Consider the following 15,932-nt stretch of genomic DNA (forward strand, 5'->3'; position numbering starts at 1 on the left):
AAATGAACTTGAACGTCTCTGAAAGTGAGGATTTAGGTTTGCTAGAAGGAAAACCTTTGAGAGTAATAATTTGTTAAAGACCAGGATAGGTTACCGAGAGAGAGAGTTTGTTATAACCAGGTCAAAGCACTCTTTTTTTCTGGGTCACCCCCTGGGGACATGGAAATAGCTTTGTTATACAGAACTCTTTTTACATGTGGTGATAATTCATTGTAAACCTTTCTTTTCATAGGGGTGTGCTTTAAATATGTTTGTTTCCTGCCCACCATTAACTTGCAGTATAAAATAAAATTGAGCTCTCTAGTACTTGGGAAGGAGGTAGGAAATGCTTTATTGGCTGGTCTTGAATGCTTTCTCGTGTTTCATAGCTCCATGTTGGTGCTCTGTCTTAAGGAAAGCCTCATCAATATTGCCACAGCCATATATTTATCTAAAAGATAATTTAAAGGGACACTTGACATCCATATTTCTTTGCTTCTCAAAAGAAATGATCATATGTGTTCTTTCCAATAAAGAAAAAGTAATAACTCCAGGGCAGATAACCCAAAGTACTGCATGTATGTTTTTTTCTCCTTCATTCCTACTTCTATATGCTTAGTTGACATTTTAGAGCAATGTTGGCCAGGCTGAAGAAAAGTAAATTTAAGAAAAGAATGAGTAATAATTAGTTCCCAGAGATTATACATTTTGAAAGCAATGTTAACTCTGAATTTAATCAATTAGTTCTAGTTGGCATATTAAACTTATTGTTTCTGAGGATGCCTCCAAAGGCTGCTTCTAGTGTTCCCCTGAAAGGCATGTAGTTTTTCAAGATTAGGCTTTGCATTTCAATTTTAAATAGAGATTGACCTACTGTTTAGGTAGCACTTTGGAAAACCCTTTCAGGATTTATAAAATGTTCACATGAATAATACCTGTTGAGTAGATTTTGTTGCCTTTATAAATCTTGTGGGGAGTTGTCCTTATATATTAAGCACATTAAAAACACATCAGAAGTATATCATAGGAAAATAACAGTTGTCATGATTCAATAGCTTTGTAATGTGAAAGTCACAGATCTCTGATGTCTTAGTGGCTCTATAGAGTGACACAGCTTATGAGTTAAGTACTTCTCTGTGATCTGAAGAGTAGCAAACCTTGAAATACATTTAATCATATTAAATAATGTTTAAAAGAATAGATTGTGTTTGGAATCCTTGCTGATACATTATTTTATATTAAGATATATCTTAGCTACTCTGTTAGTGAATTATTTTGGTAAGGTAGAACCTTCACTATACATAATTGGATACCCAAAACAGCATGGCTCAGAGGAGGTTGGGCCAGATACTGTAAAGTGAGTGTGCCTTTGCTCAAAGCTAATCAGCTACTCTGCTTAGGTAGATACAAGAGGTCATTTCTGGTTTGTATTACACAATTTGCTCCATCCCTTTATTAGGATAAATATTTGGGAAGATAAGCAAATAAATGGAAGCAAATAAATGGAATGAAAGACAAGCAAATCTTAAAACAAATGAGGAACATACCTTAAAACCCCACCAACAAGTATCAGATAAATCAACATGTAATTTCTTAAACTCAAAATAAGAATCCTTCCTGAAAAGAATGGTAATGTTATAGAAACTCCATAAGAGGGAAATATGTAGATAATATAAATTTTGGTTAACTGTTAGGAATAATAACTTAAGGCCAGTAGATATTTGTGTAATTATGTCCTAAAGCTGACCCTTACAAAATACTTGAATTAGTGAGATTAGGGTCCATTTATGGTCACAATATTTCCATTTGATTTTAGGAATTTCAAAATTAGTTGTAAAAATTTGCTTCAGGTAAAACTTGGAAGATAAACATCGGGGGTATGTTTTTTTGGTGACCGTTTCTGAGAAAAGTAAGTATGTGAAATGATGCAGAAAATCCATCTTGACAGTTGGGGACTGGCTTTATCTTGAGTGGGAGAAGACAGTATAGATAAAACTTTCTGTGCAGGTTGCCTCGCCCCAACTTACTTGTTGCAAGATGACTACTCACATTACTTGCTACTTTTACTTGAATGCAAATAACTGTGCAATGAAAATGTATTTTAGGATCATTTCTCATTGGTTTTGAGTAAAAATTTGGCTACCTTCAAATAATGCTATAGAGACCTATGGGCAAGATTACAGTTATAATTCTGGGACACTTGAACAGACTTGGTAGTTCTGATTTAATAATGGAGCAGTCTAAGATTTTAGGAAGTTTTTGTTTCCAACTTTAACCGCTCTCCCAACTTTCCACTTGGTTACTTGACCCAATTGAAATCAGTGGGTCCAAAATCAAGACTGACCGAGTCACCTTTCTTATTTTTTCCTCAACCTTGGTTTCATATTACACTCTGCTTACTTCTACTTTGCTCCATTTACAGTCAATGAATCAGAAATGCCAGTTGACATTTGTTCTTTTTTAATGTTGTTTCCCCTGTGTGAGCTTTTATTCTCACAACTACCACGGTAGTCCATCCCCAGATTATAAAACATACCCAGATTATTTCCATAGCCACTAATTGGCCTTCCATTCTCTATTGCTGCCTTCTCCCACAGTACTTTACATTTTGATTGATCTAGCAGCTTTCTTTATTCTCATGCCTCTATTTAAGAACATTTATAACTCTATACCCTCCCAAAATAACACCTACCCATTCACCTGGAATTTAAATGGGACAGAAGCTTTTAGGCTTGTCCCTGCTACTTTTTCCGACTTATTACCTATTTCAAACCTAATGTGAATTTTATCCCCTGGCCCATTTAGAGGCTCCCAGACACACGTCTGTTTATACTGCTTGTTATTAATCAGAACCATCCTCCTGTTCTGATTCTTATTCTTTGTTCAAGGTTCAACTTAGGTCCTTCCATCTCCCCTACTCCCAACTTCCCACCACCCACCAGAGCCTTCTGGTATTCTAATCCATCTAATTTGTGCTCTCTGAACTAAAGACACAGAATTGTAGGTCTGTTTTATTGGGACCTACAATAGCAGAGTACATCAGACTTCAACACTTATAAATCCAAAGTCAAGAGTTGCTGCCTTCCTGCACTGTGGTACTTGAGGTATTTTTCTCCTACTAATAATGGATTGGTTTTTAGTCATTTTCTTATGGTCTGGTATAGATAGCTCAACACAAACAGTGAGAGATAACAGCAGTTTAAAAATAACTGTGATTTTTATTAAGCACTAGAACTGTGGTAGAACTTTAAACATTGTTTAACAGCCTTGTGAGGAAGATATTAATACCTGTTTATCAGAGAATATCTGTTTTTCAGGTTTACTATTTTGACTAAGGTCACATAAAGTAGTTGATCGGGGGGGAATTCAAAGCCATTTTTTCTCAATCACTATTTTGTATGAGTTGTGTACAATCTACTATTTGTAGTTCCAGATAGTCACGTACGAGGGATATTTGAGGGTCAGAACAAGATACCAGGCCTACTTCTGCTGCTGTTTTACCTGTTTTATAGTGAAGCAGAAGGAAATCAGTTTGTGGGTTTCATTTGGTACCTTCAGTGAGCACTGGGTTTACCTACAGTTTATAAAAGCTCCACAGTTATTCAAGTTCATAATCAGGTTCCAAGTTTGTAGTTTTTCTTCAGTGTGGAAAGCCTTGTAATAATGACTCTTCAGTTTCATCTGGGAAAGGATTATAGGGTTTATGACTTAAAGAACAGGCTTCCAATTAAATGTTGCCTGTTTCTCAATCTCTTATCAAGGTAGAGAATTTTTCAAGAGCAGAGGCATGTTAAAGACAAGGAAACTGATTATGTTCAAGTTACTTCCCACATAAAAAATGTAATTATGTATAGTGAAGTGTTCTTTAAGAATGAGGTGATGGTTTAAAATTAAATTACTTGGTTTTAAGAGAGCAAGATACTGAATTAGACCTAAAGGAAAAACTGTTGTTTATTTTTAACTTACACACCAGTGTCTTTAAGTTTGAAATAAACTTTAAACATTTGAAATGACATAAACATAAACACAGTGGACTAATTGCTAAATGAGAGCATCGTGGGGATGTGATGATCATGTGAATAACATGGCATTGCCGCACATGAATATTATGGACAGAGCTGCAGGTGGACTTGATCTTTTGGCCAGATGGGGTTGAATGAGACTTCAAAATATCTTGGCCATAATGAATAAAGTTAAATTCCTCTCCCCTGCAGCTTTTTGTTGCTGTTATTTATTTTTTATTTTTACTTTATTTTTAAAATTGTAACTACAGATAGAAAAGGTTTCCTGGGATTAGGATATGTAATTATTTAGGCATGAAACAAAGAGTTGTTTTAGAAATTTTACTATCATTAGGAGGAAGCTCAAAAAGACAGGAATTCCATTGTCTTGTAAGAAGTAAGAAATATTTATTGATTCCCAAATGGAGCTGAAAAAAAACCTTTCCTCTTTTAGAAAGTTGTGAATGACCCAGCGAGAGCTCTAGTAAGCTTTACTGAACCAAGCTGCTAATAGTTATTTAATGTTATTCTTCAGTGTGAAAGAATCTCCGTAGATTTTCCTTTTAATCTCTTTGAATTGCAGGCTCATAAACCTCTCTGATGAGTCCTGCCAGTGTTTTCTTAGATCCCACTGTTGAGACAATGGAGCCACAGAATTCTTTCACCTCTTGTTGTCAGACAAATCCAATAGAACACAAGGTCAGAAGGGCCTATACTTCTAAAGGTTGAAAGATTCTTTTTCAAGTAAGCACATACATTATTTGATTTTAACATTATATTTCTCAAGAACCTCTCTTTATAATGTACTGACTTCTTTATGTAAATAGATTTGGAAGTTTTTCTTGTTTCCATATTTGGCTAAGCTTGTGAGCACAGCACAGGGTATGAACAGACCTTAATGTTCCTAGATACCTCAGAAAAAGTTGAACCCATTTACTTTCAAAAGAATCAGGAATCGTTTAGTATCATTGGACTCACTATAAGAGTATACCATATGCCAGACAATGCTTTTTATTTCCGAATGGCCGTATTTTGTTTCAAAATGCTTACTACCATTCTATATCAAAAATTCCAGATTTAATATCTTGGATCTGTTCATTTAATTAAATCACTCTCTAAATCAGTTTATGTTTTCTCAACCCTTTTAGTAGTGTCATGTTAACAGGGGAACTTTAGGAGATAGGATTTACTTTTCTAGATACCTATTAAAATGTTTTATTACAAGAGAAAAATATGTAATACTACAAAAGAAAACTAACTTATCTGTTTTGAAAATGCCATGCCTGATTAGTAGACAATTATTAAAGCTAATTACAGGGTTCCTGTAAGTTACTTTAGAGGATGGGGAAGAATTAAGTTTTTTAATTATAACCACAATGGTGGACAAGCAGAGATCATTGTTTAAAAAGAAAAAAAAAACATTGATTTGTTTGTGCTCCTTCTTTGTAATTGTAGTGGGGTTTGAGGAGAGGGAATTTGCTGTTGCCCCATCCTTGGACACCTGCCTCTCAACAAAGGATCTTGGTCACCCCCCACTGCCCACATTTAGATTCACCTTTTACTTGTGTGTACCACGTCTGCTCATTATACAGTTCTCCAGGGATCCAATTTTCCCAAGTTAATCACCCCTAGCCTTTTTCAGAAATTGTTAGATTACCATCCTTTCAAAGAATATACACTTTCTTGAATTTCTTCTTTCTCCTTTTATTTTCTTATTTCTATTTAAAAATGTAGCCACTTAAGAGTCTCAACACACTACCTTTAAAACTTTAAAAATTTTAATCCATACAGAGAAGTGCATAAATCTAAGTGTGTAGCTTGATGGATTTTCACAGTAAACACACCCATTTAACCAGAAAGCCTCTGGTTTTGTTTTTGTTTTTTGTTTTCGAGACGGAGTCTCGCTCTGTCACCCAGGCTGGAGTGCAATGGCGGGATCTCGACTCACTGCAACCTCTGCCTCCTGGGTTCAAGCAATTCTCCTGTCTCAGCCTCCCTATTAGCTAGGACTGCAGGCGCACACCACCACACCTGGCTAATTTTTGTATTTTTAGTAGAGATGGGGTTTCACCATATTGGTCAGGCTGGTCTCGAACTCCTGACCTCAGGTGATCCACCCACCTCGGCCTCCCAGAGTGCTGGGATTACAGGCGTGAGCCACAGTGCCTGACCTGGAAAGCCTCTTATGACTTCTTCCAGTTACCACTAACTTCTCATTTCCCCCACCATCATAGGGTAGTTTTGCCAGTTACATTTTGTGTAACGGGTAATCATACAGTGTGTTATATTTTTTTGTCAGATACTGGTTTTTTGAAACCAGAATCCCTACAGGAACCTGGACTGTTTGTGCCCATGGTCCTGAATAATCAGGTCAACATACAGATGTTTAGACAGCCACAGAATATGAAAATGTTTTAATATAATCCTTGTAACTCTGACCTTGGGCAAGGTACTAACCATTTTTGTGTATTCTCTTTTCATATTTACCATGAGATATGGTCTAACTAAGCTAATTTTTCAACCAAGAAATAGGTGGCTACTCTAAAGTTCCTCTGCATAGGGATGAAGAAAACATAGTAATAAAACTGAAAAAGCCACTTTTTTGAGTAAGTAGAATAATAGAAAGGGTTGCACATGAAACAGTAACTATGTGAGAAGAACAATAGCTTCCCAGTAGATTGGCAGTTGTATTTGCAAGTCAGTTCTAATTTATTATTTTTAAATAAAAAATGGCATCATGGATATATATGAATGGGTTGTCTTTTTGTACAATTAATATATTACAGGTGTTCAAGATAGATTAGATTAAGAAAGCTGATTCATCTTGTCATTATTTCTCTTGTCTGATTTGCTTTGATTGATTTCAAAATTTCTTAAAATGTCTATAAGATACCCTGGAATACAGGTGACTTTGTTAGAAATTTATTACACCTGTTTTTACCCTAAATAGGATTTGTTAAATGCCAATTATTACCCCCATTCCTCACATCTGAAACAGTGTTTAATCTCCCAATTCTAGCAAACAACCCTGGTCCTTCTGAGTAAGAAATTAAAATGTGATTAAGATTTTTGTCCCCACTCATGAAAATTTTAGAAGAATTTTTTAAAATTAGGAGTATCTGAATAGCATATAGCCTACTGTACTTTACATAGAATGTGGAAATTAACTTGTTTTGTTCTGAAATTACTTAGCATACAGATAGATTCTGCATAAGCTATCCAGTAGACATACAGAGATGGAGGAACTATCTCTGACCACTAGGCAAAATCCTTATCTTTGGATTTTAGGGACAGTCTAATAGACTACTGGTACCCAGTAAATATGAAGTGGTATAATATCTGACATACTTTAATAGAAAACCATGGTGAGTTCACAATATTGTATAATCTTTTTATCTATTTTAAAATTATGTAACTCACTAATAAATTTTGAACAGGCAGTTACTAAATATAATTAAATTGAGAGCATTCATGTCACAGAACAAAGGGAAGCATTCTCAGCAGGTGAACAAGAGACTAGTGAGACAGCTAAAGAAAATTTTATTGGGGTGGGGAGTGGATTTTAGTAGGGTTCTTTTTTGTTTGTTTTTCTTTTTTCTTCTTTTTTTTATTTACTTCTAGAAGAACAATACAAGCATACAGGAAATATAACATGCCTTTTAAAACAAAGACAAATGCTTCCCATCTTTGGTTGCCATCTTTGACCCAAAGAACACTTGTTTTAAGCAAGAGAGTAGATGCTCCTGTTACAAAGCTTAGGTGGAATTCCAGGCTTCCTTGGACCTTCCATCTGCAGCAAAAACTTTGGACCAGGAAACAGCAATGGAACATCAACACAATACATTTGTGTTGTGGGGTTATTGAAATACTGAAATAAGTATTAAGTTACTTAATCTCTTGCAAACAATCAAATGTAAAATGATTAATAGGCTTTTACATTTGGATAGAGCATTATTTTTTAAAGCACTTTTAGTCTGATCTCATTTGATATGGAGAACAGCTTTCTATTAGTCTGCTTCAGCTGCCATAACAAAATACCATAGACTAGGTGGCATAAACAAAATGTATTTCTTACAGTTCTGGAGGCTAACAAGTCCAAGATCAAGGTGCTGGTTGACTCGGTTTCTGATGAGGGCTCTTTTCCTGGCTTGCAGACAGCCTCCTTCTTGCTGTGCCTTCATATGCTCCTTCCTTTATGTGTGGGTGCGTGTGGAAAGAGATCGCTCTCTAATCCCTTCCCTTTAAGGCCACCAGTCCTATTGGATTAGAACCCCACTTTTATGACTCCATTTAACGTTAATTACCTCCTAAAAGCCCTATGTCCAAGAATAGTCAAATTACGGGTTAGGGCTTCAACATATTAATTTGAGGGGGACACAATTCGGTCAACAGCAACCCTCCTGAAGCAGATAAGAAGAGATAACTGCTGTTTTAGAGATGAACAAACCAATACACCTAATGTTAGAAAGTTAGTAAAATATTATAACTAAGGTTCAGATAGTTATTTTTATCTAAGTCCACACTGCTTTCTTAGCTAGTTTATCTGACAAAAGACAAACAAACAAAAAACATTTCCCTACTGCTTACAAAATAGAAGTCACTAGTTGACTGCAAAGAATCATCAAAATTAACTTCATGCCTTTCCATGTTGCATGGTTGTGAAAAATGGGATTGATTTTGACTTAAAATTTATAAGAAATGTTATGTTCTAGATTTTTCAGTCAGCTAAAGTCAGGTTACTATAACACTGCTGTCAAAAGTACTAGTCTAAGTTTTTAAGTGATAGGTAAGTTAGAATTGTAGTGGCCAGGCTGGTGTTGCCTTTTTAGCATTCTTCAAGGTTACAATTAAAGTATCATGTTTTACAATTAAGTGTCATGTTTTATGTTTTACAGAAGATGATCTAAGAAATGTAGGACCAGTAGATGCTCAAGTATATCTTGAAGAAATGTCTTGGAATGAAGGTTGGAATTTTTTTTTTCTCTTGACAACATTTAAAAAAAAAGGAATTTTCTATAAGAAAAAAACTCATTGGATATTTGGAAATCTTAAAAAGAAATAATAGTGTGGCTTTCTATATATATGTGGTAAGTGTTTCTGTCTGGAGTATTTCTTCTTAATTCTAAACTTTATTTATTGACTGATGTCCTCCTATATGACTCATTTCCAGTTATTTTTATATTCTAATTAGATGTTAGGAACATAAAGTTTCATAAGAGTTTTTTTGTTGTGTTTTTTACTTTAGTTTTTGCATTACTGTCTATGTAGTATTGTAGTATGGTAAATAATGTCAAACAAGATAGTTTTTTTTTTCCGTTCCTTTTAATGTTGACAAGATGAATTCCTATTAGAATTTTTATTTTCCCTTTATATAAAATCATAAACTGTCAGGACAGGGCTTTTAAGAGGCTTGATTTTTTTTTTTTTTTTAACGCTCACATACTGATTGTCTTGTAAGAAGAAAAGAATATCTGCCATTTCCCTTGATGCAACATGAAGTCATGTCTTTTTTGCTTTTCTGTTATTAAAATTTTAGAACTTAAATTCAATGTAGTTTCCCTATTCTTCTGATGGTTCCTTGAATTGTTCTGGTTAGACATCATTACATTGGGAAACACACTTTACTAAACAGAAGCCATGAGTACCATACTTACTTGTTTCTCTGGGCAAATGAAGAAAATCTTACTATTTCCTAGAATCTTTATATATGCTTAACCTTTTAACCTTATTGTTCAGCATGAGTACAAATTCCCTCCAGGTTTATAAAAATCTACTAATGAGTGTGGGTGGGTAGAAGACAAAAACAGAGCCATCTGAAACCAAATTTACTTTTTAAATGGCAAATTCTTAACTTAGTGCCCCTAAGACATGGGTCACAAGCCATATTAACTTAGAAAGGGAATCATGTCTTTGCCTCTGGGGCCATTCTGTCCCCAACCCCTCAAGTGAAATCCTAGAGTAGAAATTCAGTGAATAATTGGAAAAGTTGAGGTTTTGTGTAACTGGGGCTCTTAGTGGTGGTGACAGTCTCATCAGAGTAAACACGAAGAAATACTGTGAAAACAATACACTAGTGATACAGAATTTTCACTGCTGGTGTGTGGAAGGGACACTCTAGAATATGTCATTTATCAGGAAGACTTGCCCAATTAAAAAAAATATATGCACATATGTATATATACACACATATACTTTTTATTTTTTGCCAAATACACAAACTTCAAGGAGACTAAATATGTTTTGAAAATATAGTTTGTCTCCTTATCTATTGGTATGTATATGTATGTTTGTATGTGTTTAATGTCTTAATAAATTAGTTCTTGCTATAGTCGATATGGGTAATATATTTTGTTTATGACAGTGTGAAAATAGTGAAAACTGGTTTTTATAAATTTTTTTTTACCTTTTAAATATATAACAATATAATGTTAAGATCTTAATTTTAAATGAGAATACGGGCTGGAAGCCTGGAATCCCAGCACTTTGGGAGGCTGAGTTTGGAGAATCGCAGAGGTCAGGAGTTTGAGACCAGCCTGGGCAACATAGGAAGACTGTGAGAACAGATTGTGAGAATAGGAAAAAAAAAAAAATTAAAAAAAAAAAAAAACAAGCATAGCAAGACCGCATCTCTACAAGAAAGATTAGAAGTATATTATATATTTTTTTTTAAAAAGAAAAGGAAGAAACAATATGGCTTAAGCATCTGTCCGGTCAATAAATACATGGACTTTCTGATACAAGTGAAAATGCTAACATATGGAAGGAAATGTACAACAAAAAATCATCAAGCGTTATCATCAATGTATTATTGCCCCTGGAACTCCCTAAAGTAAATTTGACAATAAAGAAGATATAGAAGAATCCCATCCATAGCCAATACAGTTAATCTTAAAAGTATAGGACGCCCTTAGACGCTTAGGTTTTCATAACTAAAGATGGAAATAATTCTTATCTTAATGAGAGAAAATACTGAGCAAGAGCTACATGAAACCATTATTCTTGTAGAAGTACTTAAAAACGAATCATGGAAGTTTTGAGCTAAATTTTTTTTCCAATTAAAAAGAGCAATTTTGGCAGATGAAATTAAATAAAAAGTGTGATCAACTAGGAAAGGAAAAATTTGTTTGAAGATCCCTTTAGGATCATTTTCAGAATAGCTATGGAAAGTGAAGATCCAGAACAGGAGAAAAGTTCATGAAACCCTACAGGATAGACATAGCCAAATTGTTGGTTGCCTGATCAAAGGGCAGTATGAAATGATGCATTTTATTATGCTTAAAAGGCATATGTGAGTTGTTCAGATATTGAAGCTAATCTTTGCCCTTACAGTTAGTCTGTTATATGCCTTGGTCATTTTGTTGGCCTTCATTCAGAGTATTTAAAATGATGATTTCTGTAAAAGTTATCACCTGGTTAAAAGATTGATGGTATAATAATAATATAAGCAGAACTTTTACAAGATGTGAATTTTTAGTGAGCATTAACATTTGGAGTCATCTATGACAAAACTCCACAGTAGCCCATGGTGTCCTCTGTGTCATTTACCAAGAACATGTCAACTCAAATTGTTTTTCAGGGTTCACTGAGGTAGTAAAAAAACAAGGGGGTAGGGGGAGATTTAGCTTAGGAAAATCAATGGTTAGAATATGTATCTTTTTAGACAATTTAATAATAAAAAAATTCACTTTCAGAACATGCTGTAGTACATAGATGTTGGCTTAGACAGGGAAGATGTTTGCATTTGGAATTCAAGATTAAATCATTTTTCTGTATGGAGAACAAAGGCATTGTGGTAAAGAATAAAAAGCTGGATTAGGTGAATGAATTCATTTTCCTTACTGATTAAAAAAAAAAAAACACATAAAGTTAGCTTATTTAATTGCCAGTTTTTCCAAGGCTGAACTTGATAAGAGAGCAGGTACAAGGCAGTGGAATTTTTCTTTTTTAAACTACATATGATGCGATCTAAGTATTAATCAAATTTGATAATCGAATGAAGATATTTGATTGTATGAAATCATGAGTCCTTTGAGACTTATTTATGTAATAATCAATTATGATGGTGGTAAAATAATGTGATTGATAAGTTATTTTCCTTTGACAGTTACTTCTCAGAGACAGTAAAATGGAATGACCAATGGATCAGAGATTCTTTAAGTCAAAGGGCACAAGCATTTCAACTTCCCAGGAAAATGACACACTTAAAATTTCCACGATCAGGAGCCTAAGTATTGCACCGTATTGCCTCCTTTGGGCATCTCACTTCAGCATCTTGTTGGTTCATGTATCATTTGTAAACATCAAACACACACACACATACCCCCATAGGATTAAAAAACAACAACATGGTGTTGTGTTTATAGACTTAAGTCAAGATTCTTGAAATAGTGTGACACTAGAAGAGAAAGTATCCAGATGTTGCATTTGATAAATAGTCTGGCTTTCTCTAAAGGATAGACTTCAGGCAAAAGCATCATCCTCCCTAACAGTGAGACAGGTAGGGCTGTTTTTCTTTTCCTTCACTGTAATATTTTAGACAAATACATTGTTGAAAAGAATGTAAAATTTATATGAATTTTAAGAAAACATAAAACTTCAAATAAGTTTCATGGGTTACTTCTGAGCATGCCCTCTCCTCCCAAAATCCTTGGACTTTTAATTCATAGCTTCAACCCATCTCCTCTACAGAGAAAGATTCTTTGGTAGATAATTTTTAGAAACACTGCCCCTTTCAAGAAATCCAGTTCTCCTTTAAATACATTTTATCTTTACTGAGCTTCTTTGTTTTGTTTTACAATTCCTATGGAATAAACTCTGCACCTTTTAAGGGTATTAGTGAGGTAGTTACTTACAAGTCTTTGAAAGATTATTTCGTTTTCTTTTGCAGGTGATCACTCTTTTTATCTGAGTTGCAGATGTGGTGGAAAATACAGTGTTTCCAAGGATGAAGCGGAAGAAGTTAGCCTGATTTCTTGTGATACATGTTCACTAATTATAGAACTCCTTCATTATAACTAAAATTGTTCACAACTTGAAATGCTTTAACTGTGGTATTGAGACATGATGAGAAGCCGTTGAGCTTTGTCCATTCAAGGAAATGGATTATTTGTCAGCCCTATTATTTGCAAAGAAAATATACAATTATCAAGCAGAGACCACCTCAGATTAATAGAGAATGAATATAATTATTTATTTGTATTTATAATTTATATTTACAAGTTGTCACAAAAATAGATTTGATTATATTTGGTGAATTCCCATCTGAGAACTTTATTATGTCATTTTTTTCCATGACACAAAATAAGAATTTTCTTAATATGAGCATGTCTCCTCTTTTCAGTGGGTAACAGTATCATCATATTCCTTTATAGTTACTAAGTTTCTGGTCTAACCGATAACGTTTCTAGTTGCTAAAGTTATGGGGCTGTTGTATACCTAGAATCTTTGTGAATAATGTGAGGCCAGTTCTTCCATAAGGAAGGCTGGTTATGGATATTCATAAGGTTATTTCAAAGTTAATAAAGACAAAGTGGCAACTGTAGAAAGTGTTGCCTCCAATCTTGGTCCTGTATTTCCAAAGCTTGTAAACACTGCCATCTTCAAATTTAAATGTAATTTAGGAAATGGAAGCTTTTAATTTTAATTTCTTTTTTCTAAGACAGAGTCTCACTCTGTCGCACCAGCTGGAGTGCAGTGCCATGATCTCAGGTCGCTGTAACCTCCGTCTCCTGGGTTCAAGTGATTCTCCAGCCTCAGCCTCCCGAATAGCTGGGATTACACGTGCCCACCACCATGCCCAGCTAATTTTTGTATTCTTAGTAGAGATGGGGTTCCACCATGTTGGCCAGGCTGGTCTCAAACTCCTGACCTCAGGTGATCCACCTGCCTCGACCTCCCAAAGTGCTAGGATTACAGGTTTGAGCCACCGTGCCTGGCCCAAGTTTTGTTAATAGAGATGGGACTTCATCATGTTGGCTAGGCTGGTCTTGAACTCCTGGCCTCAAATGATCCGCCCACCTCAACCTCCCAAAGTGCTGGGATTGCAGGCGTGAGCCACCATGCCCGGCCAGAAGCTTTTTTAAAAATAATGACTTGGAAGTTGGTGCATTATTTCCCCTTTTATTTTGGAGTGTTGATATAATATTGGGGCCAGGCATGGTGGCTCACATCTGTAATCCCAGCACTTTGGGACACTAAGGCAGGCGGATCACCTTTGGTCAGGAGTTCAAGACCACCCTGGCCAACATGGTGAAACCCCATATCTACTAAAAATAATTTTTTTAAAAATTAGCCAGTCACGTTGGTGTCTGCCTGTGGTCCCAGCTACTTGGGAGGCTGAGGCACAAGAATCACTTGAACCCAGGAGGCAGAGTGAGCTGAGGTTGTGCCACTGCACTGCAGCCTGGGCTACAGAGAGCAAGATTCTGTCTCAAAAATAAAATAAAATAAATAAAAAAAGATATAGTATTAATGCCTATATTTATGAAGACAGAGCCATTGCACTGCTGCTATGCTGAAATGAACTTTTATAAAGTATTATTGACTATAGCCAACTACAGATGGCATATGCCTTAAAGATGCATTTTTCTATGTATTTAATATTTTGTGTACAGTAAAAGTCAGAACTCATTTAAAGAACTTTAAGGGATCCTATAGAAACATTTTTACTTAATTTCAAATGAGTGGGCTGAGCATGTAGACTAGCAGCTTTTTATCAAACCTGGCATTGTCAGGTTGAACTTATAAATACGAATAGTTACTACTCTGACTTGTAAATGTAGCTGCTAAAGTATGAGGTATATTTAAGAAGAATAGATTAGTTTCATTATACCTATAAGAACAAGAATTCAAAAGTGAGGTAGTCATCCAGGTTCCCCCTCCCACAATATTTTTGTATCATAAAATTTAGATGACTTTTTTGGGTTACATTTTTATCCATATATTTTGAACTAACAGAACTTGGCAGAATGTGTGTTGAATATTCTTTACATTTAACAATTAAAAACAACTAAAACTGAATAGCAAATAGTTTATTGGTAAGTACACGGTTTCAACGGGAGTAATAAATTCACATGAAAAGGAGACAATAATCAAGTCAAAAGAATAAATGCTTACTAATCATCAGAAAATCTGTGGCCATTAGGGCTGGCACGTAAAAATCCAAAATCACTCAGAGGCCAAATCTGTAAAATCAAAATGAGGTTGAAGACAATTAGTGAAAGTAATGTTATAGTATCATCATATTCCCTTTTGCTATCCGTCCCTTTTCTCTATGCCAGATAAACACTTTCTCCTTACTCATCAATCAAGAATAAAATTTTCTACATCAAAGTAAGACTTGAGAACATAAACTTATGTGTATATATGTTTAAACTCCAAAGTTTGGGACATTCAAACAATGTACATGAAATTATATGTGTGTGGTGTGTGAATAAATATGTATGAATATACGGTCTGTGTTTTCTTTTACTACTTGCAAAAAAGAGTTAACTGTGTACTTTCAACCAAAGGGGCTTAGGTTTAAGTACTTGAATATGGCATCTGTTTTAAATGTAAAGAATCCTGTAAATTATCCAACAGCTCCATGTATTCATGAATGTTTTTCTCCTCACTGATTGTGATAAAAAGGAGGGGCCAGTGAAAACAATCTTCCCTAATAATCATACATTCACGATAAGTCTGTGACTCACAGTACTCAACTGGGGTATCCCTACTTTACAGGTAGTTTGAATCTAGACTGTTCTTCTGCACATGCTTATTAAAATATGCCCTGGGCAGGATGTGAACATGGTTTTAAGAGTTGTACAAGAGAGAACTGAACTTTTGGAAATTCAAATTAAAGTTTTCTTAGACTATAGCTAAAGTAGTTTGGATTTTATTATCTCTATGGGAGCAGGGGCAATGGGGGAATAGGTTTGCATATGGCTATTAAGTTACGGCCAACAGGTTCAA

The 15,932-nt window shown here is 34.9% G+C and overlaps 2 protein-coding genes across 9 annotated transcripts in view; one reads left to right on the forward strand and one right to left on the reverse strand.

Annotated features, from left to right (window-relative positions):
- Positions 1-15,837, forward strand: part of DNAJC24 (DnaJ heat shock protein family (Hsp40) member C24) — a 63,430-nt gene extending 47,593 nt beyond the window's left edge. Inside the window, exons 4-5 of the mRNA XM_003830417.4 lie at positions 8,876-8,944; positions 12,868-15,837. Of these exons, the coding sequence (XP_003830465.1) occupies positions 8,876-8,944; positions 12,868-12,998 (200 nt within the window). The 3' untranslated portion in view covers positions 12,999-15,837. The remainder of the gene's footprint in view (positions 1-8,875; positions 8,945-12,867) is intronic.
- Positions 14,996-15,932, reverse strand: part of IMMP1L (inner mitochondrial membrane peptidase subunit 1) — a 77,332-nt gene continuing 76,395 nt past the window's right edge. For all 8 annotated transcript variants that reach the window (XM_008955880.5, XM_008955879.5, XM_008955878.5 and 5 more), the window contains one exon: positions 14,996-15,163. In XM_008955880.5, the coding sequence (XP_008954128.1) occupies positions 15,095-15,163 (69 nt within the window). In that variant the 3' untranslated portion in view covers positions 14,996-15,094. The remainder of the gene's footprint in view (positions 15,164-15,932) is intronic.

This window comes from Pan paniscus, chromosome 9 (assembly GCF_029289425.2).
Source record: "Pan paniscus chromosome 9, NHGRI_mPanPan1-v2.0_pri, whole genome shotgun sequence".
NCBI lineage: Eukaryota > Metazoa > Chordata > Mammalia > Primates > Hominidae > Pan > Pan paniscus.